The sequence below is a fragment of the Ovis canadensis genome, chromosome 8, assembly GCF_042477335.2.
Source record: "Ovis canadensis isolate MfBH-ARS-UI-01 breed Bighorn chromosome 8, ARS-UI_OviCan_v2, whole genome shotgun sequence".
Classification (NCBI taxonomy): Eukaryota; Metazoa; Chordata; class Mammalia; order Artiodactyla; family Bovidae; genus Ovis; species Ovis canadensis.
In genome coordinates this window covers 12,867,098-12,893,849 of record NC_091252.1, presented here as the reverse complement: position 1 = coordinate 12,893,849, position 26,752 = coordinate 12,867,098, and the positions used below count along the sequence as shown (strand labels likewise).

The window sequence follows — 26,752 nt, the reverse complement described above, 5'->3', positions numbered from 1 at the left end:
TAGCGGAGTGGGTAGCCATTCCCTTCTCCAAGGGATGTTTTTGACTCAGGGATCGAACCTGGGTCTCCTGCATCGCAGGCAGATTCTTTACTATCTGAGCCCCCACATATTTATTATATTTTGTACATGGTAACTTTAGTGGGAAAATGAAGAAGAATCTTTGATCTTAAAGAAGTATCTAAATACATTTTTTCCCATATGGAAAGAGAATTCTAATGAAGAATACTTAAAAACTTAAACATAGCTTCTGTGATGTTACAGTATGAAATTTCCACTCTTAAGGTATAATGCCCTTTGTTACAACGCATATAATAACTAATTATCTTAGTGAATTCTAAAAATAACGTTTTTTATTCCAGTAAAGTGTTTTAGTGTAAACAAAGCTTTAGTGAGCAGTAGGACATACAACAGCTTACCTTCTAGCTGTATCTTGATAAAATCTAAACAAAACTAAAAAATAAGATAAATTAGTAACAATCATAGATTTGGGGGGACGATTTTGCTACAGAGACCCTAAATGACATGCTGTTTGGCCTTTGCCTATAGAAGGCAGAAAAACTGATTCATGTACTGCATTTGTCCATCTGATCTTTATAATACCGGGAATGACGCTAGCCTCTATTCATTAAAAAATAGTTGGAAACACAGAATTAAGGACACCCGAGTTAAGCAGCCTTATGAGTACAGTGCTATTGGAAGATTAACCTACCAACAATGCATAGGATACATCAGAAAGAAAACAAAATATGACTCAGAAGGCAGATTAAGGAGATTATGTTACAATCTTAAACAGAAAAGATACATTTGAATCGGACTGGTGGTAGCAGAATAACAATGAGACAGGTATGATAGTAAGATAAAGGGACGAAAGAAAGTTCTTTGGCTTCTCTGGACACTGAACTAGTTCAAAAGCACAATGCCTCTTGGGCGGCCACCAAAGTCCAATAATCTATTTCTAGGAGTCACTATGTCACAAGACATTTTTATGCAGACCCCGAAGCTTTTCAATTCTTCTTTTTCTCATAAAGTTCCTCAAAATACTGTTTTCATGCATTGGGCTGACATGAGAATAAAACGGTAACACACTGGAGTGAATTCCAACTCAGTGAGAATAAACATTTTCCTATAATGATTATGCACTACTCTGAATATCATAATTTAAAAAAATTTTTTAACAGAATACATACGATCAAGTTTTTACCCACTAATTTTTATGGTGAGTAGCTATTTATAATTGTCCGTATTCTCAAAGCAATTTGAAATCATGAAATAATTTCAATGTTCTATTAAATATTTTAACTTATAAATTTTAAAAGATTATACATTAAATTCTGAATCTTATAATTGGTAGTAAAGAGCACAGTATGTACTTACAATTACAGGTTCTTGTAATAGTCGGAAGAGTGTCCCTACTCGTATACTTCGACAGTTTAAAACTACAGTATCAGAGGAACTTTGGCAGCTTAAAGATACAGGATCAACTAAAGTTTCTTGAGAAATCACTTTGCGACGCTTTAGAGGTGTGGTGATAACAGAATTACCAAACTGAAAAAGAAAAAAAATTTTCACTTAGTAAGTTATTAAAACAAGACGGCAAACTAAGTAGACATAGCAAAGATGACCCAACAGAAGAAATGGAACTATCAAAACATAAAATTGATTTTACTTCAACAGTGCTACATGAGTAAGTATTTATTGATTTTATAACAGTAACGGTAAACTCTTCCTGTTCCACTTTACCCAGTTATTAGGTGAAACTCCAGTAACAGCTAAGCAGAGAAATGGTCCTTTAGGAATCAGATAGCCTGGGTTCAAAAAACAGTTTTACTACCTTTCAATGATGTGATCTTGTAAAACTTATAATAACAACTTCTAAACTGAAAATGCTAGTTTCCTAAACTAAAATGTAACAGTATTTACTCAAATGAGCTAATGCATATACGTAGCTTAGCATGGTGCTTCATGCATGGTAAAAGGCTGGATAAAAGTTATCTAGTAACAGTGGTAGTAGTTGCTATATTTGGATTAAATTAGCAGCTCTTTAGAAAACTGATAATTTAGGAAAATTGCTATTTACATTATAAAATGATGCTTCCTTATATATTAAAAACTATTAAATGACTTGATCTATTGAATTAAGATTTCAATCATTCCCAAATGCAAATTAATCATAATAGAAAAGTATCTTTATAAGTATATATTCAAATTAAATGTAATTAAAAGTAAAGATGTCAAAATCCTTATCACCAAAAAAAGAAAATAAAACAAGATCCTGATTTAAACGAATATTTTTCCAGGTTATTAACAGATATCTATTAGAGAGGTTTAAAACGTTTTTTAGTTTTAGAATTATTTCTTCAAATGAGATTTTACTTAGCTCAATAGTTAAGTTAGGTAATTTCCAGCAATCTAACACTTAAAAATATATTTCTTTTTTGGTACCTTACTCTAAAAAGAAACAAAACAAAAACCAAAAAGCTCCTCTTATTTATATCCTTTATTCATTTTTCTATAGTTGCTTCTATTTTTGATTTTTAACAAATCAAAACTATGTAAGGGACCAACTTATCCTCCGTCACATATTTCGCTATTTTTTCCCATTTGCATTACCTATTAAATTCTGTGGATGGTGTTTTGGTTCACTGCATTGTACTTTCCACTGAAACAAATATATTCAGCTCTTCATTCATTACTTTTGCTTGCGCTGAAATGTTTGGAAAGGCATTTCCTAAGATTACACCAAACTATCAACCTATATTTTTTCTATTATTATAGTTACTTTTGGTTTTTCATTTCTTACTGATCCCATCTTAACAATCAAATATGTATGTTTCCATATTTTAATCTACAACTTTCCGAATTCCTGACATATATACGAATTCCTGACATATGTACATACAACTTTTTAATATACAAATTTATTTTTTAGGTTCTTTTTACAAAAATAAGAAAATATGCACATAATTTCTGCATCTCAGTATTCTCACTAAACAGTGCCATGTAGAAAATCCTGGGATCATACTCATCAATAATTACCTTAAACGTAAATGGGTTGAACGCCCCAACCAAAAGACAGAGAGTGGCCGGATGGATACAAAAACAAGACCCCTCTATATGCTGCTTACAAGAGACCCACCTCAAAACAAGGGACACCTACAGACTTGAAAGTGAAGGGCTGGAAAAAGATATACCACGCAAATAGAGACCAAAAGAGAGCAGGAGTGGCAATACTCATATCCGATAAAATAGACTTTAAAAACAAAGGCTGTGAAAAGAGACAAAGAAGGCCACTACATAATGATCAAAGGAACAATCCAAGAAGAAGATATAACAATTATAAATATATATGCACCCAATATAGGAGCACCGCAATATGTAAGACAAATGCTAACAAGTATGAAAGGGGAAATCAACAGTAACACAATAATAGTGGGAGACTTTAATACCCCACTCACACCTATGGACAGATCAACTAAACAGAAAATTAACAAAGAAACGCAAACTTTAAATGATACGTTACATCAGTTAGACCTAATTGATATCTATAGGACATTTCACCCCAAAACAACGAATTTCACCTTTTTTTCAAGTGCTCATGGAACCTTCTCCAGGACAGATCACATCCTGGGCCATAAATCTAAACTTGATAAATTCAAAAAAGATCGAAATCATTCCAAGCATCTTTTCTGACCATAATGCATTAAGATTAGATCTCAATTACAGGAGAAAAACTATTAAAAATTCCAACATATGGAGGATGAACAACACACTTCTGAATAACCAACAAATCACAGAAGAAATCAAAAAAGAAATCAAAATATGCATAGAAACTAATGAAAATGAAAACACAACAACCCAAAACCTGTGGGACACTATAAAAGCAGTGCTAAGAGGAAAGTTCATAGCAATACAGGCATACCTCAAGAAACAAGAAAAAAGTCAAATAAATAACCTAACTCTACAACTAAAGCAACTAGAAAAGGAAGAGCTGGAGAACCCCAGAGTTAGTAGAAGGAAAGAAATCTTAAAAATTAGGGCAGAAATAAATGCAAAAGAAACAAAAGAGACCATAGCAAAAATCAACAAAGCCAAAAGCTGGTTCTTTGAAAGGACAAATAAAATTGACAAACCATTAGCCAGACTCATCAAGAAGCAAAGAGAGAAAAATCAAATCAATAAAATTAGAAATGAAAATGGAGAGATCACAACAGACAACACAGAAATACAAAGGATCATAAGAGACTACTATCAGCAGTTGTATGCCAATAAAATGGACAACGTGGAAGAAATGGACAAATTCTTAGAAAAGTACAATTTTCCAAAACCGAACCAGGAAGAAATAGAAAATCTTAACAGACCCATCACAAGCACGGAAATTGAAACGGTAATCAGAAATCTTCCAGCAAACAAAAGCCCAGGTCCAGACGGCTTCACAGCTGAATTCTACCAAAAATTTCGAGAAGAGCTAACACCTGTCCTCCTCAAACTCTTCCAGAAAATTGCAGAGGAAGGTAAACTTCCAAACTCATTCTAGGAGGCCACCATCACCCTAATACCAAAACCTGACAAAGATGTCACCAAAAAAAGAAAACTACAGGCCAATATCACCGATGAACATAGATGCAAAAATCCTCAACAAAATTCTAGCAGTCAGAATCCAACAACACATTAAAAAGATCATACACCATGACCAAGTGGGCTTTATCCCAGGGATGCGAGGATTCTTCAATATCCGCAAATCAATCAATGTAATTCACCACATTAACAAATTGAAAAATAAAAACCATATGATTATCTCAACAGATGCAGAGAAGGCCTTTGACAAAATTCAACATCCATTTATGATAAAAAAACTCTCCAGAAAGCAGGAATAAAAGGAACATACCTCAACATAATAAAAGCTATATATGACAAACCCACAGCAAACATTATCCTCAACGGTGAAAAATTGAAAGCATTTCCCCTAAAGTCAGGAACAAGACAAGGGTGTCCACTTTCACCGCTACTATTCAACATAGTTCTGGAAGTTTTGGCCACAGCAATCAGAGCAGAAAAAGAAATAAAAGGAATCCAAATTGGAAAGGAAGAAGTAAAACTCTCACTGTTTGCAGATGACATGATCCTCTACGTGGAAAACCCTAAAGACTCCACCAGAAAATTACTAGAGCTCATCAATGAATATAGTAAAGTTGCAGGATATAAAATCAACACACAGAAATCCCTTGCATTCCTATACACGAATAATGAGAGAGTAGAAAAAGAAATTAAGGAAACAATTCCATTCACCATTGCAACGAAAAGAATAAAATACTTAGGAATATATCTACCTAAAGAGACTAAAGACCTATATATAGAAAACTATAAAACACTGATGAAAGAAATCAAAGAGGACACTAATACACGGAGAAATATACCATGTTCACGGATCGGAAGAATCAATATAGTGAAAATGAGTATACTACCCAAAGCAATTTACAAATTCAATGCAATCCCTATCAAGCTACCAGCCACATTTTTCACAGAACTAGAACAAATAATTTCAAGCTTTGTATGGAAATACAAAAAACCTCGAATAGCCAAAGCAATCTTGAGAAAGAAGAATGGAACTGGAGGAATCAACCTACCTGACTTCAGGCTCTACTACAAAGCCACAGTCATCAAGACAGTATGGTACTGGCACAAAGACAGACATATAGATCAATGGAACAAAACAGGAAGCCCAGAGATAAATCCACACACATATGGACACCTTATCTTTGACAAAGGAGGCAAGGATATACAATGGAGTAAAGACAATCTCTTTAACAAGTGGTGCTGGGAAAACTGGTCCACCACTTGTAAAAGAATGAAACTAGACCACTTTCTAACACCGCACACAAAAATAAACTCAAAATGGATGAAAGATCTAAATGTAAGATCAGAAACTATAAAACTCCTAGAGGAGAACATAGGCAAAACACTCTCAGACATAAATCACAGCAGGATCCTCTATGATCCACCTCCCAGAATTCTGGAAATAAAAGCAAAAATAAACAAATGGGATCTAATTAAAATTAAAAGCTTCTGCACAACAAAGGAAAATATAAGCAAGGTGAAAAGACAGCCTTCTGAATGGGAGAAAATAATAGCAAATGAAGCAACTGACAACCAACTAATCTCAAAAATATACAAGCAACTTATGCAGCTCAATTCCAGAAAAATAAACGACCCAATCAAAAAATGGGCCAAAGAACTAAATAGACATTTCTCCAAAGAAGACATACGGATGGCTAACAAACACATGAAAAGATGCTCAACATCACTCATTATTAGAGCAATGCAAATCAAAACCACAATGAGGTACCACTTCACACCAGTCAGAATGGCTGCGATCCAAAAATCTGCAAGCAATAAATGCTGGAGAGGGTGTGGAGAAAAGGGAACCCTCCTACACTGTTGGTGGGAATGCAAACTAGTACAGCCACGATGGAGAACAGTGTGGAGATTCCTTAAAAAATTGCAAATAGAACTACCTTATGACCCAGCAATCCCCCTGCTGGGCATACACACCGAGGAAACCAGAATTGAAAGAGACACATGTACCCCAGTGTTCATCGCAGCACTGTTTATAATAGCCAGGACATGGAAACAACCTAGATGTCCGTCAGCAGATGAATGGATAAGAAAGCTGTGGTACATATACACAATGGACTATTACTCAGCCGTTAAAAAGAATTCATTTGAATCAGTTCTGATGAGATGGATGAAACTGGAGCCAATTATACAGAGTGAAGTAAGCCAGAAAGAAAAACACCAATACAGTATACTAACACATATATATGGAATTTAGGAAGATGGCAACGACGACCCTGTATGCAAGACAGGAAAAAAGACACAGATGTGTATAACGGACTTTTGGACTCAGAGGGAGAGGGAGAGGGAGAGGTTGGGATGATTTGGGAGAATGGGAATTCTAACATGTATACTATCATGTAAGAATTGAATTGCCAGTCTATGTCTGACGCAGGATACAGCATGCTTGGGGCTGGTGCATGGGGATGACCCAGAGGGATGTTGTGGGGAGGGAGGTGGGAGGGGGGTTCATGTTTGGGAACGCATGTAAGAATTAGAGATTTTAAAATTTAAAAAATAAAAAACTAAACCTGAAAGAAGAAAAAAAAAAAAAGAAAGAAAGAAAGAAAGAAAAGAAAAATACAGAACTTTGGAATCTGAAAAATAAATAAATAAAAGACAAAAAAAAAAAAATTACATTTTCAATTTTGTTTTCTTTTTGCACGCAACTTCCTTTGATGCTCTCTTCATAGGTTCCTGTACAGGCACGAAGTCTGCTATTGGCTTCATCAAAGGGAATTTTCGCAAAAAAATCTGACACATTATTCTTTATACCAATGTCAGTAATAATATTTTCAAATAGCACATTTGCCTGAGGATCAAGGCCATTTTGAAAAATTAGAATTATGTATTGTTCTTCCAAATCTGAAAAGAAATCAATATAATTAATAAGTCTAAAAGAAAAAAATAGGTAAACAGATACTAAAATAAAAAGTTAACTAACTATTTCCAAGAACATCACCAGAAATCCTGATATAAATGTTCAAAACAGTGTTTGGCATACAGTGGATATGTAATAAATACTAAAATAAGGACCAATAACACCGTTACCTAACAACGTCACTTAAGTTAATTAAAAGAAAGGAACCAGAACACATTACCCTAGCAGTAGCTCTAGAATGAATCTACTCATAGATGTAACTAATTTATTTCGCCTAATAGGATCCAAATATATTGAGTTTTAAACATATAATCAGTCAATACTGCTGTCAAACACATAAGAAACTGCCATGTAAATTGGCAGTAACTCCAGATTTAAGTGTAAAAACCGATATTCACTAATGTGCCAACTCTTGGAGCTTTCATAGTTATCTATCATTTACTTATCATTACGCTGAAGGAGCAATTAGTGAGAAGAACACAGCTAGTCACGCTATGCCACAAATGTTTGGGGGAAGGTAAACAAACCAACTGGAGAACCACACTGACTTATTGTAGAAAATGAAGACCTGTTAATGAACTTTCAAACTTTCTATTCAGGCTAAGTTTTAAAGATCCCAACTTGATGGCTGATTTACAGTTACAACTTCTATCAGTACATTAAAACAAAACACCTCATTTTACTCAGATTATACAGTGTTAAATAAACACTATGTATATTTTGGGGTTTCAACCCGTTTTGAAAACTTTCCAAATGGCTAAACCTGGGTTTTATCTTCAGAACTTCCATTTTCTATGGACTTTTCCTCTTCTATAAAATGAGGGAAGTAATATCTTATAATGTCATTATCAAGAGTGTAGGTAACACAAATATATCTAAGGTATCTTATCAATATCAACTCACAGTCTGCTAACCAATGTATTGTACACTTGCTCTACATAACTTACTTGTTAATTTATTTACTCCTTTACAGTCATTCCAAACTTCATCCTCCATGTTCATCTGCAGCTGCATGCTCAGCTTCTGATAAACTGCCGGTTTAGTCTGAAGAAACACTACTGGTAATTTTCGGACACTACACCATTCACATTTTGTTAGATCAGAGGTATTTACAGTAATCCCTACAGGATCATTTTCTGGTTCTGGAGAAAAACAAATGGAAATGGAAAAGGAATCGGTTCTTAAGCGGGCAAAATCATGAATGGAGCAAACTAGGGAATTACAATTTTAAAGTACACATTTATTATGAAAAACTTAAAGTGAGAGTGTTAGTTGCTCAATTGTGTCCGACTCCAAAACGCCATGGACTATATATAGCCTGCCACACTAACCTGTCCAAGGATTTTCCAGGCAAGAATAGCGGAGTGGGTAGCCATTCCCTTCTCCAAGGGATGTTTTTGACTCAGGGATCGAACCTGGGTCTCCTGCATTGCAGGCAGATTCTTTACTATCTGAGCCCCCACATATTTATTATATTTTGTACATGGTAACTTTAGTGGGAAAATGAAGAAGAATCTTTGATCTTAAAGAAGTATCTAAATACATTTTTTCCCATATGGAAAGAGAATTCTAATGAAGAATACTTAAAAACTTAAACATAGCTTCTGTGATGTTACAGTATGAAATTTCCACTCTTAAGGTATAATGCCCTTTGTTACAACGCATATAATAACTAATTATCTTAGTGAATTCTAAAAATAACGTTTTTTATTCCAGTAAAGTGTTTTAGTGTAAACAAAGCTTTAGTGAGCAGTAGGACATACAACAGCTTACCTTCTAGCTGTATCTTGATAAAATCTAAACAAAACTAAAAAATAAGATAAATTAGTAACAATCATAGATTTGGGGGGACGATTTTGCTACAGAGACCCTAAATGACATGCTGTTTGGCCTTTGCCTATAGAAGGCAGAAAAACTGATTCATGTACTGCATTTGTCCATCTGATCTTTATAATACCGGGAATGACGCTAGCCTCTATTCATTAAAAAATAGTTGGAAACACAGAATTAAGGACACCCGAGTTAAGCAGCCTTATGAGTACAGTGCTATTGGAAGATTAACCTACCAACAATGCATAGGATACATCAGAAAGAAAACAAAATATGACTCAGAAGGCAGATTAAGGAGATTATGTTACAATCTTAAACAGAAAAGATACATTTGAATCGGACTGGTGGTAGCAGAATAACAATGAGACAGGTATGATAGTAAGATAAAGGGACGAAAGAAAGTTCTTTGGCTTCTCTGGACACTGAACTAGTTCAAAAGCACAATGCCTCTTGGGCGGCCACCAAAGTCCAATAATCTATTTCTAGGAGTCACTATGTCACAAGACATTTTTATGCAGACCCCGAAGCTTTTCAATTCTTCTTTTTCTCATAAAGTTCCTCAAAATACTGTTTTCATGCATTGGGCTGACATGAGAATAAAACGGTAACACACTGGAGTGAATTCCAACTCAGTGAGAATAAACATTTTCCTATAATGATTATGCACTACTCTGAATATCATAATTTAAAAAAATTTTTTAACAGAATACATACGATCAAGTTTTTACCCACTAATTTTTATGGTGAGTAGCTATTTATAATTGTCCGTATTCTCAAAGCAATTTGAAATCATGAAATAATTTCAATGTTCTATTAAATATTTTAACTTATAAATTTTAAAAGATTATACATTAAATTCTGAATCTTATAATTGGTAGTAAAGAGCACAGTATGTACTTACAATTACAGGTTCTTGTAATAGTCGGAAGAGTGTCCCTACTCGTATACTTCGACAGTTTAAAACTACAGTATCAGAGGAACTTTGGCAGCTTAAAGATACAGGATCAACTAAAGTTTCTTGAGAAATCACTTTGCGACGCTTTAGAGGTGTGGTGATAACAGAATTACCAAACTGAGAAAGAAAAAAAATTTTCACTTAGTAAGTTATTAAAACAAGACGGCAAACTAAGTAGACATAGCAAAGATGACCCAACAGAAGAAATGGAACTATCAAAACATAAAATTGATTTTACTTCAACAGTGCTACATGAGTAAGTATTTATTGATTTTATAACAGTAACGGTAAACTCTTCCTGTTCCACTTTACCCAGTTATTAGGTGAAACTCCAGTAACAGCTAAGCAGAGAAATGGTCCTTTAGGAATCAGATAGCCTGGGTTCAAAAAACAGTTTTACTACCTTTCAATGATGTGATCTTGTAAAACTTATAATAACAACTTCTAAACTGAAAATGCTAGTTTCCTAAACTAAAATGTAACAGTATTTACTCAAATGAGCTAATGCATATACGTAGCTTAGCATGGTGCTTCATGCATGGTAAAAGGCTGGATAAAAGTTATCTAGTAACAGTGGTAGTAGTTGCTATATTTGGATTAAATTAGCAGCTCTTTAGAAAACTGATAATTTAGGAAAATTGCTATTTACATTATAAAATGATGCTTCCTTATATATTAAAAACTATTAAATGACTTGATCTATTGAATTAAGATTTCAATCATTCCCAAATGCAAATTAATCATAATAGAAAAGTATCTTTATAAGTATATATTCAAATTAAATGTAATTAAAAGTAAAGATGTCAAAATCCTTATCACCAAAAAAAGAAAATAAAACAAGATCCTGATTTAAACGAATATTTTTCCAGGTTATTAACAGATATCTATTAGAGAGGTTTAAAACGTTTTTTAGTTTTAGAATTATTTCTTCAAATGAGATTTTACTTAGCTCAATAGTTAAGTTAGGTAATTTCCAGCAATCTAACACTTAAAAATATATTTCTTTTTTGGTACCTTACTCTAAAAAGAAACAAAACAAAAACCAAAAAGCTCCTCTTATTTATATCCTTTATTCATTTTTCTATAGTTGCTTCTATTTTTGATTTTTAACAAATCAAAACTATGTAAGGGACCAACTTATCCTCCGTCACATATTTCGCTATTTTTTCCCATTTGCATTACCTATTAAATTCTGTGGATGGTGTTTTGGTTCACTGCATTGTACTTTCCACTGAAACAAATATATTCAGCTCTTCATTCATTACTTTTGCTTGCGCTGAAATGTTTGGAAAGGCATTTCCTAAGATTACACCAAACTATCAACCTATATTTTTTCTATTATTATAGTTACTTTTGGTTTTTCATTTCTTACTGATCCCATCTTAACAATCAAATATGTATGTTTCCATATTTTAATCTACAACTTTCCGAATTCCTGACATATATACGAATTCCTGACATATGTACATACAACTTTTTAATATACAAATTTATTTTTTAGGTTCTTTTTACAAAAATAAGAAAATATGCACATAATTTCTGCATCTCAGTATTCTCACTAAACAGTGCCATGTAGAAAATCCTGGGATCATACTCATCAATAATTACCTTAAACGTAAATGGGTTGAACGCCCCAACCAAAAGACAGAGAGTGGCCGGATGGATACAAAAACAAGACCCCTCTATATGCTGCTTACAAGAGACCCACCTCAAAACAAGGGACACCTACAGACTTGAAAGTGAAGGGCTGGAAAAAGATATACCACGCAAATAGAGACCAAAAGAGAGCAGGAGTGGCAATACTCATATCCGATAAAATAGACTTTAAAAACAAAGGCTGTGAAAAGAGACAAAGAAGGCCACTACATAATGATCAAAGGAACAATCCAAGAAGAAGATATAACAATTATAAATATATATGCACCCAATATAGGAGCACCGCAATATGTAAGACAAATGCTAACAAGTATGAAAGGGGAAATCAACAGTAACACAATAATAGTGGGAGACTTTAATACCCCACTCACACCTATGGACAGATCAACTAAACAGAAAATTAACAAAGAAACGCAAACTTTAAATGATACGTTACATCAGTTAGACCTAATTGATATCTATAGGACATTTCACCCCAAAACAACGAATTTCACCTTTTTTTCAAGTGCTCATGGAACCTTCTCCAGGACAGATCACATCCTGGGCCATAAATCTAAACTTGATAAATTCAAAAAAGATCGAAATCATTCCAAGCATCTTTTCTGACCATAATGCATTAAGATTAGATCTCAATTACAGGAGAAAAACTATTAAAAATTCCAACATATGGAGGATGAACAACACACTTCTGAATAACCAACAAATCACAGAAGAAATCAAAAAAGAAATCAAAATATGCATAGAAACTAATGAAAATGAAAACACAACAACCCAAAACCTGTGGGACACTATAAAAGCAGTGCTAAGAGGAAAGTTCATAGCAATACAGGCATACCTCAAGAAACAAGAAAAAAGTCAAATAAATAACCTAACTCTACAACTAAAGCAACTAGAAAAGGAAGAGCTGGAGAACCCCAGAGTTAGTAGAAGGAAAGAAATCTTAAAAATTAGGGCAGAAATAAATGCAAAAGAAACAAAAGAGACCATAGCAAAAATCAACAAAGCCAAAAGCTGGTTCTTTGAAAGGACAAATAAAATTGACAAACCATTAGCCAGACTCATCAAGAAGCAAAGAGAGAAAAATCAAATCAATAAAATTAGAAATGAAAATGGAGAGATCACAACAGACAACACAGAAATACAAAGGATCATAAGAGACTACTATCAGCAGTTGTATGCCAATAAAATGGACAACGTGGAAGAAATGGACAAATTCTTAGAAAAGTACAATTTTCCAAAACCGAACCAGGAAGAAATAGAAAATCTTAACAGACCCATCACAAGCACGGAAATTGAAACGGTAATCAGAAATCTTCCAGCAAACAAAAGCCCAGGTCCAGACGGCTTCACAGCTGAATTCTACCAAAAATTTCGAGAAGAGCTAACACCTGTCCTCCTCAAACTCTTCCAGAAAATTGCAGAGGAAGGTAAACTTCCAAACTCATTCTAGGAGGCCACCATCACCCTAATACCAAAACCTGACAAAGATGTCACCAAAAAAAGAAAACTACAGGCCAATATCACCGATGAACATAGATGCAAAAATCCTCAACAAAATTCTAGCAGTCAGAATCCAACAACACATTAAAAAGATCATACACCATGACCAAGTGGGCTTTATCCCAGGGATGCGAGGATTCTTCAATATCCGCAAATCAATCAATGTAATTCACCACATTAACAAATTGAAAAATAAAAACCATATGATTATCTCAACAGATGCAGAGAAGGCCTTTGACAAAATTCAACATCCATTTATGATAAAAAAACTCTCCAGAAAGCAGGAATAAAAGGAACATACCTCAACATAATAAAAGCTATATATGACAAACCCACAGCAAACATTATCCTCAACGGTGAAAAATTGAAAGCATTTCCCCTAAAGTCAGGAACAAGACAAGGGTGTCCACTTTCACCGCTACTATTCAACATAGTTCTGGAAGTTTTGGCCACAGCAATCAGAGCAGAAAAAGAAATAAAAGGAATCCAAATTGGAAAGGAAGAAGTAAAACTCTCACTGTTTGCAGATGACATGATCCTCTACGTGGAAAACCCTAAAGACTCCACCAGAAAATTACTAGAGCTCATCAATGAATATAGTAAAGTTGCAGGATATAAAATCAACACACAGAAATCCCTTGCATTCCTATACACGAATAATGAGAGAGTAGAAAAAGAAATTAAGGAAACAATTCCATTCACCATTGCAACGAAAAGAATAAAATACTTAGGAATATATCTACCTAAAGAGACTAAAGACCTATATATAGAAAACTATAAAACACTGATGAAAGAAATCAAAGAGGACACTAATACACGGAGAAATATACCATGTTCACGGATCGGAAGAATCAATATAGTGAAAATGAGTATACTACCCAAAGCAATTTACAAATTCAATGCAATCCCTATCAAGCTACCAGCCACATTTTTCACAGAACTAGAACAAATAATTTCAAGCTTTGTATGGAAATACAAAAAACCTCGAATAGCCAAAGCAATCTTGAGAAAGAAGAATGGAACTGGAGGAATCAACCTACCTGACTTCAGGCTCTACTACAAAGCCACAGTCATCAAGACAGTATGGTACTGGCACAAAGACAGACATATAGATCAATGGAACAAAACAGGAAGCCCAGAGATAAATCCACACACATATGGACACCTTATCTTTGACAAAGGAGGCAAGGATATACAATGGAGTAAAGACAATCTCTTTAACAAGTGGTGCTGGGAAAACTGGTCCACCACTTGTAAAAGAATGAAACTAGACCACTTTCTAACACCGCACACAAAAATAAACTCAAAATGGATGAAAGATCTAAATGTAAGATCAGAAACTATAAAACTCCTAGAGGAGAACATAGGCAAAACACTCTCAGACATAAATCACAGCAGGATCCTCTATGATCCACCTCCCAGAATTCTGGAAATAAAAGCAAAAATAAACAAATGGGATCTAATTAAAATTAAAAGCTTCTGCACAACAAAGGAAAATATAAGCAAGGTGAAAAGACAGCCTTCTGAATGGGAGAAAATAATAGCAAATGAAGCAACTGACAACCAACTAATCTCAAAAATATACAAGCAACTTATGCAGCTCAATTCCAGAAAAATAAACGACCCAATCAAAAAATGGGCCAAAGAACTAAATAGACATTTCTCCAAAGAAGACATACGGATGGCTAACAAACACATGAAAAGATGCTCAACATCACTCATTATTAGAGCAATGCAAATCAAAACCACAATGAGGTACCACTTCACACCAGTCAGAATGGCTGCGATCCAAAAATCTGCAAGCAATAAATGCTGGAGAGGGTGTGGAGAAAAGGGAACCCTCCTACACTGTTGGTGGGAATGCAAACTAGTACAGCCACGATGGAGAACAGTGTGGAGATTCCTTAAAAAATTGCAAATAGAACTACCTTATGACCCAGCAATCCCCCTGCTGGGCATACACACCGAGGAAACCAGAATTGAAAGAGACACATGTACCCCAGTGTTCATCGCAGCACTGTTTATAATAGCCAGGACATGGAAACAACCTAGATGTCCGTCAGCAGATGAATGGATAAGAAAGCTGTGGTACATATACACAATGGACTATTACTCAGCCGTTAAAAAGAATTCATTTGAATCAGTTCTGATGAGATGGATGAAACTGGAGCCAATTATACAGAGTGAAGTAAGCCAGAAAGAAAAACACCAATACAGTATACTAACACATATATATGGAATTTAGGAAGATGGCAACGACGACCCTGTATGCAAGACAGGAAAAAAGACACAGATGTGTATAACGGACTTTTGGACTCAGAGGGAGAGGGAGAGGGAGAGGTTGGGATGATTTGGGAGAATGGGAATTCTAACATGTATACTATCATGTAAGAATTGAATTGCCAGTCTATGTCTGACGCAGGATACAGCATGCTTGGGGCTGGTGCATGGGGATGACCCAGAGGGATGTTGTGGGGAGGGAGGTGGGAGGGGGGTTCATGTTTGGGAACGCATGTAAGAATTAGAGATTTTAAAATTTAAAAAATAAAAAACTAAACCTGAAAGAAGAAAAAAAAAAAAAGAAAGAAAGAAAGAAAGAAAAGAAAAATACAGAACTTTGGAATCTGAAAAATAAATAAATAAAAGACAAAAAAAAAAAAATTACATTTTCAATTTTGTTTTCTTTTTGCACGCAACTTCCTTTGATGCTCTCTTCATAGGTTCCTGTACAGGCACGAAGTCTGCTATTGGCTTCATCAAAGGGAATTTTCGCAAAAAAATCTGACACATTATTCTTTATACCAATGTCAGTAATAATATTTTCAAATAGCACATTTGCCTGAGGATCAAGGCCATTTTGAAAAATTAGAATTATGTATTGTTCTTCCAAATCTGAAAAGAAATCAATATAATTAATAAGTCTAAAAGAAAAAAATAGGTAAACAGATACTAAAATAAAAAGTTAACTAACTATTTCCAAGAACATCACCAGAAATCCTGATATAAACGTTCAAAACAGTGTTTGGCATACAGTGGATATGTAATAAATACTAAAATAAGGACCAATAACACCGTTACCTAACAACGTCACTTAAGTTAATTAAAAGAAAGGAACCAGAACACATTACCCTAGCAGTAGCTCTAGAATGAATCTACTCATAGATGTAACTAATTTATTTCGCCTAATAGGATCCAAATATATTGAGTTTTAAACATATAATCAGTCAATACTGCTGTCAAACACATAAGAAACTGCCATGTAAATTGGCAGTAACTCCAGATTTAAGTGTAAAAACCGATATTCACTAATGTGCCAACTCTTGGAGCTTTCATAGTTATCTATCATTTACTTATCATTACGCTGAAGGAGCAATTAGTGAGAAGAACACAGCTAGTCACGCTATGCCACAAATGTTTGGGGGAAGGTAAACAAACCAACTGGAGAACCACACTGACTTATTGTAGAAAATGAAGACCTGTTAATGAACTTTCAAACTTTCTATTCAGGCTAAGTTTTAAAGATCCCAACTTGATGGCTGATTTACAGTTACAACTTCTATCAGTACATTAAAACAAAACACCTCATTTTACTCAGATTATACAGTGTTAAATAAACACTATGTATATTTTGGGGTTTCAACCCGTTTTGAAAACTTTCCAAATGGCTAAACCTGGGTTTTATCTTCAGAACTTCCATTTTCTATGGACTTTTCCTCTTCTATAAAATGAGGGAAGTAATATCTTATAATGTCATTATCAAGAGTGTAGGTAACACAAATATATCTAAGGTATCTTATCAATATCAACTCACAGTCTGCTAACCAATGTATTGCACACTTGCTCTACATAACTTACTTGTTAATTTATTTACTCCTTTACAGTCATTCCAAACTTCATCCTCCATGTTCATCTGCAGCTGCATGCTCAGCTTCTGATAAACTGCCGGTTTAGTCTGAAGAAACACTACTGGTAATTTTCGGACACTACACCATTCACATTTTGTTAGATCAGAGGTATTTACAGTAATCCCTACAGGATCATTTTCTGGTTCTGGAGAAAAACAAATGGAAATGGAAAAGGAATCGGTTCTTAAGCGGGCAAAATCATGAATGGAGCAAACTAGGGAATTACAATTTTAAAGTACACATTTATTATGAAAAACTTAAAGTGAGAGTGTTAGTTGCTCAATTGTGTCCGACTCCAAAACGCCATGGACTATATATAGCCTGCCACACTAACCTGTCCAAGGATTTTCCAGGCAAGAATAGCGGAGTGGGTAGCCATTCCCTTCTCCAAGGGATGTTTTTGACTCAGGGATCGAACCTGGGTCTCCTGCATCGCAGGCAGATTCTTTACTATCTGAGCCCCCACATATTTATTATATTTTGTACATGGTAACTTTAGTGGGAAAATGAAGAAGAATCTTTGATCTTAAAGAAGTATCTAAATACATTTTTTCCCATATGGAAAGAGAATTCTAATGAAGAATACTTAAAAACTTAAACATAGCTTCTGTGATGTTACAGTATGAAATTTCCACTCTTAAGGTATAATGCCCTTTGTTACAACGCATATAATAACTAATTATCTTAGTGAATTCTAAAAATAACGTTTTTTATTCCAGTAAAGTGTTTTAGTGTAAACAAAGCTTTAGTGAGCAGTAGGACATACAACAGCTTACCTTCTAGCTGTATCTTGATAAAATCTAAACAAAACTAAAAAATAAGATAAATTAGTAACAATCATAGATTTGGGGGGACGATTTTGCTACAGAGACCCTAAATGACATGCTGTTTGGCCTTTGCCTATAGAAGGCAGAAAAACTGATTCATGTACTGCATTTGTCCATCTGATCTTTATAATACCGGGAATGACGCTAGCCTCTATTCATTAAAAAATAGTTGGAAACACAGAATTAAGGACACCCGAGTTAAGCAGCCTTATGAGTACAGTGCTATTGGAAGATTAACCTACCAACAATGCATAGGATACATCAGAAAGAAAACAAAATATGACTCAGAAGGCAGATTAAGGAGATTATGTTACAATCTTAAACAGAAAAGATACATTTGAATCGGACTGGTGGTAGCAGAATAACAATGAGACAGGTATGATAGTAAGATAAAGGGACGAAAGAAAGTTCTTTGGCTTCTCTGGACACTGAACTAGTTCAAAAGCACAATGCCTCTTGGGCGGCCACCAAAGTCCAATAATCTATTTCTAGGAGTCACTATGTCACAAGACATTTTTATGCAGACCCCGAAGCTTTTCAATTCTTCTTTTTCTCATAAAGTTCCTCAAAATACTGTTTTCATGCATTGGGCTGACATGAGAATAAAACGGTAACACACTGGAGTGAATTCCAACTCAGTGAGAATAAACATTTTCCTATAATGATTATGCACTACTCTGAATATCATAATTTAAAAAAATTTTTTAACAGAATACATACGATCAAGTTTTTACCCACTAATTTTTATGGTGAGTAGCTATTTATAATTGTCCGTATTCTCAAAGCAATTTGAAATCATGAAATAATTTCAATGTTCTATTAAATATTTTAACTTATAAATTTTAAAAGATTATACATTAAATTCTGAATCTTATAATTGGTAGTAAAGAGCACAGTATGTACTTACAATTACAGGTTCTTGTAATAGTCGGAAGAGTGTCCCTACTCGTATACTTCGACAGTTTAAAACTACAGTATCAGAGGAACTTTGGCAGCTTAAAGATACAGGATCAACTAAAGTTTCTTGAGAAATCACTTTGCGACGCTTTAGAGGTGTGGTGATAACAGAATTACCAAACTGAGAAAGAAAAAAAATTTTCACTTAGTAAGTTATTAAAACAAGACGGCAAACTAAGTAGACATAGCAAAGATGACCCAACAGAAGAAATGGAACTATCAAAACATAAAATTGATTTTACTTCAACAGTGCTACATGAGTAAGTATTTATTGATTTTATAACAGTAACGGTAAACTCTTCCTGTTCCACTTTACCCAGTTATTAGGTGAAACTCCAGTAACAGCTAAGCAGAGAAATGGTCCTTTAGGAATCAGATAGCCTGGGTTCAAAAAACAGTTTTACTACCTTTCAATGATGTGATCTTGTAAAACTTATAATAACAACTTCTAAACTGAAAATGCTAGTTTCCTAAACTAAAATGTAACAGTATTTACTCAAATGAGCTAATGCATATACGTAGCTTAGCATGGTGCTTCATGCATGGTAAAAGGCTGGATAAAAGTTATCTAGTAACAGTGGTAGTAGTTGCTATATTTGGATTAAATTAGCAGCTCTTTAGAAAACTGATAATTTAGGAAAATTGCTATTTACATTATAAAATGATGCTTCCTTATATATTAAAAACTATTAAATGACTTGATCTATTGAATTAAGATTTCAATCATTCCCAAATGCAAATTAATCATAATAGAAAAGTATCTTTATAAGTATATATTCAAATTAAATGTAATTAAAAGTAAAGATGTCAAAATCCTTATCACCAAAAAAAGAAAATAAAACAAGATCCTGATTTAAACGAATATTTTTCCAGGTTATTAACAGATATCTATTAGAGAGGTTTAAAACGTTTTTTAGTTTTAGAATTATTTCTTCAAATGAGATTTTACTTAGCTCAATAGTTAAGTTAGGTAATTTCCAGCAATCTAACACTTAAAAATATATTTCTTTTTTGGTACCTTACTCTAAAAAGAAACAAAACAAAAACCAAAAAGCTCCTCTTATTTATATCCTTTATTCATTTTTCTATAGTTGCTTCTATTTTTGATTTTTAACAAATCAAAACTATGTAAGGGACCAACTTATCCTCCGTCACATATTTCGCTATTTTTTCCCATTTGCATTACCTATTAAATTCTGTGGATGGTGTTTTGGTTCACTGCATTGTACTTTCCACTGAAACAAATATATTCAGCTCTTCATTCATTACTTTTGCTTGCGCTGAAATGTTTGGAAAGGCATTTCCTAAGATTACACCAAACTATCAACCTATATTTTTTCTATTATTATAGTTACTTTTGGTTTTTCATTTCTTACTGATCCCATCTTAACAATCAAATATGTATGTTTCCATATTTTAATCTACAACTTTCCGAATTCCTGACATATATACGAATTCCTGACATATGTACATACAACTTTTTAATATACAAATTTATTTTTTAGGTTCTTTTTACAAAAATAAGAAAATATGCACATAATTTCTGCATCTCAGTATTCTCACTAAACAGTGCCATGTAGAAAATCCTGGGATCATACTCATCAATAATTACCTTAAACGTAAATGGGTTGAACGCCCCAACCAAAAGACAGAGAGTGGCCGGATGGATACAAAAACAAGACCCCTCTATATGCTGCTTACAAGAGACCCACCTCAAAACAAGGGACACCTACAGACTTGAAAGTGAAGGGCTGGAAAAAGATATACCACGCAAATAGAGACCAAAAGAGAGCAGGAGTGGCAATACTCATATCCGATAAAATAGACTTTAAAAACAAAGGCTGTGAAAAGAGACAAAGAAGGCCACTACATAATGATCAAAGGAACAATCCAAGAAGAAGATATAACAATTATAAATATATATGCACCCAATATAGGAGCACCGCAATATGTAAGACAAATGCTAACAAGTATGAAAGGGGAAATCAACAGTAACACAATAATAGTGGGAGACTTTAATACCCCACTCACACCTATGGACAGATCAACTAAACAGAAAATTAACAAAGAAACGCAAACTTTAAATGATACGTTACATCAGTTAGACCTAATTGATATCTATAGGACATTTCACCCCAAAACAACGAATTTCACCTTTTTTTCAAGTGCTCATGGAACCTTCTCCAGGACAGATCACATCCTGGGCCATAAATCTAAACTTGATAAATTCAAAAAAGATCGAAATCATTCCAAGCATCTTTTCTGACCATAATGCATTAAGATTAGATCTCAATTACAGGAGAAAAACTATTAAAAATTCCAACATATGGAGGATGAACAACACACTTCTGAATAACCAACAAATCACAGAAGAAATCAAAAAAGAAATCAAAATATGCATAGAAACTAATGAAAATGAAAACACAACAACCCAAAACCTGTGGGACACTATAAAAGCAGTGCTAAGAGGAAAGTTCATAGCAATACAGGCATACCTCAAGAAACAAGAAAAAAGTCAAATAAATAACCTAACTCTACAACTAAAGCAACTAGAAAAGGAAGAGCTGGAGAACCCCAGAGTTAGTAGAAGGAAAGAAATCTTAAAAATTAGGGCAGAAATAAATGCAAAAGAAACAAAAGAGACCATAGCAAAAATCAACAAAGCCAAAAGCTGGTTCTTTGAAAGGACAAATAAAATTGACAAACCATTAGCCAGACTCATCAAGAAGCAAAGAGAGAAAAATCAAATCAATAAAATTAGAAATGAAAATGGAGAGATCACAACAGACAACACAGAAATACAAAGGATCATAAGAGACTACTATCAGCAGTTGTATGCCAATAAAATGGACAACGTGGAAGAAATGGACAAATTCTTAGAAAAGTACAATTTTCCAAAACCGAACCAGGAAGAAATAGAAAATCTTAACAGACCCATCACAAGCACGGAAATTGAAACGGTAATCAGAAATCTTCCAGCAAACAAAAGCCCAGGTCCAGACGGCTTCACAGCTGAATTCTACCAAAAATTTCGAGAAGAGCTAACACCTGTCCTCCTCAAACTCTTCCAGAAAATTGCAGAGGAAGGTAAACTTCCAAACTCATTCTAGGAGGCCACCATCACCCTAATACCAAAACCTGACAAAGATGTCACCAAAAAAAGAAAACTACAGGCCAATATCACCGATGAACATAGATGCAAAAATCCTCAACAAAATTCTAGCAGTCAGAATCCAACAACACATTAAAAAGATCATACACCATGACCAAGTGGGCTTTATCCCAGGGATGCGAGGATTCTTCAATATCCGCAAATCAATCAATGTAATTCACCACATTAACAAATTGAAAAATAAAAACCATATGATTATCTCAACAGATGCAGAGAAGGCCTTTGACAAAATTCAACATCCATTTATGATAAAAAAACTCTCCAGAAAGCAGGAATAAAAGGAACATACCTCAACATAATAAAAGCTATATATGACAAACCCACAGCAAACATTATCCTCAACGGTGAAAAATTGAAAGCATTTCCCCTAAAGTCAGGAACAAGACAAGGGTGTCCACTTTCACCGCTACTATTCAACATAGTTCTGGAAGTTTTGGCCACAGCAATCAGAGCAGAAAAAGAAATAAAAGGAATCCAAATTGGAAAGGAAGAAGTAAAACTCTCACTGTTTGCAGATGACATGATCCTCTACGTGGAAAACCCTAAAGACTCCACCAGAAAATTACTAGAGCTCATCAATGAATATAGTAAAGTTGCAGGATATAAAATCAACACACAGAAATCCCTTGCATTCCTATACACGAATAATGAGAGAGTAGAAAAAGAAATTAAGGAAACAATTCCATTCACCATTGCAACGAAAAGAATAAAATACTTAGGAATATATCTACCTAAAGAGACTAAAGACCTATATATAGAAAACTATAAAACACTGATGAAAGAAATCAAAGAGGACACTAATACACGGAGAAATATACCATGTTCACGGATCGGAAGAATCAATATAGTGAAAATGAGTATACTACCCAAAGCAATTTACAAATTCAATGCAATCCCTATCAAGCTACCAGCCACATTTTTCACAGAACTAGAACAAATAATTTCAAGCTTTGTATGGAAATACAAAAAACCTCGAATAGCCAAAGCAATCTTGAGAAAGAAGAATGGAACTGGAGGAATCAACCTACCTGACTTCAGGCTCTACTACAAAGCCACAGTCATCAAGACAGTATGGTACTGGCACAAAGACAGACATATAGATCAATGGAACAAAACAGGAAGCCCAGAGATAAATCCACACACATATGGACACCTTATCTTTGACAAAGGAGGCAAGGATATACAATGGAGTAAAGACAATCTCTTTAACAAGTGGTGCTGGGAAAACTGGTCCACCACTTGTAAAAGAATGAAACTAGACCACTTTCTAACACCGCACACAAAAATAAACTCAAAATGGATGAAAGATCTAAATGTAAGATCAGAAACTATAAAACTCCTAGAGGAGAACATAGGCAAAACACTCTCAGACATAAATCACAGCAGGATCCTCTATGATCCACCTCCCAGAATTCTGGAAATAAAAGCAAAAATAAACAAATGGGATCTAATTAAAATTAAAAGCTTCTGCACAACAAAGGAAAATATAAGCAAGGTGAAAAGACAGCCTTCTGAATGGGAGAAAATAATAGCAAATGAAGCAACTGACAACCAACTAATCTCAAAAATATACAAGCAACTTATGCAGCTCAATTCCAGAAAAATAAACGACCCAATCAAAAAATGGGCCAAAGAACTAAATAGACATTTCTCCAAAGAAGACATACGGATGGCTAACAAACACATGAAAAGATGCTCAACATCACTCATTATTAGAGCAATGCAAATCAAAACCACAATGAGGTACCACTTCACACCAGTCAGAATGGCTGCGATCCAAAAATCTGCAAGCAATAAATGCTGGAGAGGGTGTGGAGAAAAGGGAACCCTCCTACACTGTTGGTGGGAATGCAAACTAGTACAGCCACGATGGAGAACAGTGTGGAGATTCCTTAAAAAATTGCAAATAGAACTACCTTATGACCCAGCAATCCCCCTGCTGGGCATACACACCGAGGAAACCAGAATTGAAAGAGACACATGTACCCCAGTGTTCATCGCAGCACTGTTTATAATAGCCAGGACATGGAAACAACCTAGATGTCCGTCAGCAGATGAATGGATAAGAAAGCTGTGGTACATATACACAATGGACTATTACTCAGCCGTTAAAAAGAATTCATTTGAATCAGTTCTGATGAGATGGATGAAACTGGAGCCAATTATACAGAGTGAAGTAAGCCAGAAAGAAAAACACCAATACAGTATACTAACACATATATATGGAATTTAGGAAGATGGCAACGACGACCCTGTATGCAAGACAGGAAAAAAGACACAGATGTGTATAACGGACTTTTGGACTCAGAGGGAGAGGGAGAGGGAGAGGTTGGGATGATTTGGGAGAATGGGAATTCTAACATGTATACTATCATGTAAGAATTGAATTGCCAGTCTATGTCTGACGCAGGATACAGCATGCTTGGGGCTGGTGCATGGGGATGACCCAGAGGGATGTTGTGGGGAGGGAGGTGGGAGGGGGGTTCATGTTTGGGAACGCATGTAAGAATTAGAGATTTTAAAATTTAAAAAATAAAAAACTAAACCTGAAAGAAGAAAAAAAAAAAAAAAGAAAGAAAGAAAGAAAAGAAAAATACAGAACTTTGGAATCTGAAAAATAAATAAATAAAAGACAAAAAAAAAAAAAATTACATTTTCAATTTTGTTTTCTTTTTGCACGCAACTTCCTTTGATGCTCTCTTCATAGGTTCCTGTACAGGCAACAAGTCTGCTATTGGCTTCATCAAAGGGAATTTTCGCAAAAAAATCTGACACATTATTCTTTATACCAATGTCAGTAATAATATTTTCAAATAGCACATTTGCCTGAGGATCAAGGCCATTTTGAAAAATTAGAATTATGTATTGTTCTTCCAAATCTGAAAAGAAATCAATATAATTAATAAGTCTAAAAGAAAAAAATAGGTAAACAGATACTAAAATAAAAAGTTAACTAACTATTTCCAAGAACATCACCAGAAATCCTGATATAAACGTTCAAAACAGTGTTTGGCATACAGTGGATATGTAATAAATACTAAAATAAGGACCAATAACACCGTTACCTAACAACGTCACTTAAGTTAATTAAAAGAAAGGAACCAGAACACATTACCCTAGCAGTAGCTCTAGAATGAATCTACTCATAGATGTAACTAATTTATTTCGCCTAATAGGATCCAAATATATTGAGTTTTAAACATATAATCAGTCAATACTGCTGTCAAACACATAAGAAACTGCCATGTAAATTGGCAGTAACTCCAGATTTAAGTGTAAAAACCGATATTCACTAATGTGCCAACTCTTGGAGCTTTCATAGTTATCTATCATTTACTTATCATTACGCTGAAGGAGCAATTAGTGAGAAGAACACAGCTAGTCACGCTATGCCACAAATGTTTGGGGGAAGGTAAACAAACCAACTGGAGAACCACACTGACTTATTGTAGAAAATGAAGACCTGTTAATGAACTTTCAAACTTTCTGTTCAGGCTAAGTTTTAAAGATCCCAACTTGATGGCTGATTTACAGTTACAACTTCTATCAGTACATTAAAACAAAACACCTCATTTTACTCAGATTATACAGTGTTAAATAAACACTATGTATATTTTGGGGTTTCAACCCGTTTTGAAAACTTTCCAAATGGCTAAACCTGGGTTTTATCTTCAGAACTTCCATTTTCTATGGACTTTTCCTCTTCTATAAAATGAGGGAAGTAATATCTTATAATGTCATTATCAAGAGTGTAGGTAACACAAATATATCTAAGGTATCTTATCAATATCAACTCACAGTCTGCTAACCAATGTATTGCACACTTGCTCTACATAACTTACTTGTTAATTTATTTACTCCTTTACAGTCATTCCAAACTTCATCCTCCATGTTCATCTGCAGCTGCATGCTCAGCTTCTGATAAACTGCCGGTTTAGTCTGAAGAAACACTACTGGTAATTTTCGGACACTACACCATTCACATTTTGTTAGATCAGAGGTATTTACAGTAATCCCTACAGGATCATTTTCTGGTTCTGGAGAAAAACAAATGGAAATGGAAAAGGAATCGGTTCTTAAGCGGGCAAAATCATGAATGGAGCAAACTAGGGAATTACAATTTTAAAGTACACATTTATTATGAAAAACTTAAAGTGAGAGTGTTAGTTGCTCAATTGTGTCCGACTCCAAAACGCCATGGACTATATATAGCCTGCCACACTAACCTGTCCAAGGATTTTCCAGGCAAGAATAGCGGAGTGGGTAGCCATTCCCTTCTCCAAGGGATGTTTTTGACTCAGGGATCGAACCTGGGTCTCCTGCATCGCAGGCAGATTCTTTACTATCTGAGCCCCCACATATTTATTATATTTTGTACATGGTAACTTTAGTGGGAAAATGAAGAAGAATCTTTGATCTTAAAGAAGTATCTAAATACATTTTTTCCCATATGGAAAG

The 26,752-nt window shown here is 34.5% G+C and overlaps 1 protein-coding gene across 1 annotated transcript in view; it reads right to left on the bottom strand.

The window, feature by feature from the left end:
- Nucleotides 1-26,752, bottom strand: part of LOC138444708 (uncharacterized) — a 292,168-nt gene that overhangs the window by 106,797 nt on the left and 158,619 nt on the right. The window contains exons 41-52 of the mRNA XM_069598026.1: nt 26,137-26,331; nt 24,947-25,173; nt 19,073-19,243; nt 18,115-18,148; nt 17,289-17,483; nt 16,099-16,325; nt 10,224-10,394; nt 9,266-9,299; nt 8,440-8,634; nt 7,250-7,476; nt 1,375-1,545; nt 417-450 (exon numbers count right to left, since the gene is read on the bottom strand). Coding sequence (XP_069454127.1) covers nt 417-450; nt 1,375-1,545; nt 7,250-7,476; nt 8,440-8,634; nt 9,266-9,299; nt 10,224-10,394; nt 16,099-16,325; nt 17,289-17,483; nt 18,115-18,148; nt 19,073-19,243; nt 24,947-25,173; nt 26,137-26,331 — 1,881 coding nt within the window. The remainder of the gene's footprint in view (nt 1-416; nt 451-1,374; nt 1,546-7,249; nt 7,477-8,439; nt 8,635-9,265; nt 9,300-10,223; nt 10,395-16,098; nt 16,326-17,288; nt 17,484-18,114; nt 18,149-19,072; nt 19,244-24,946; nt 25,174-26,136; nt 26,332-26,752) is intronic.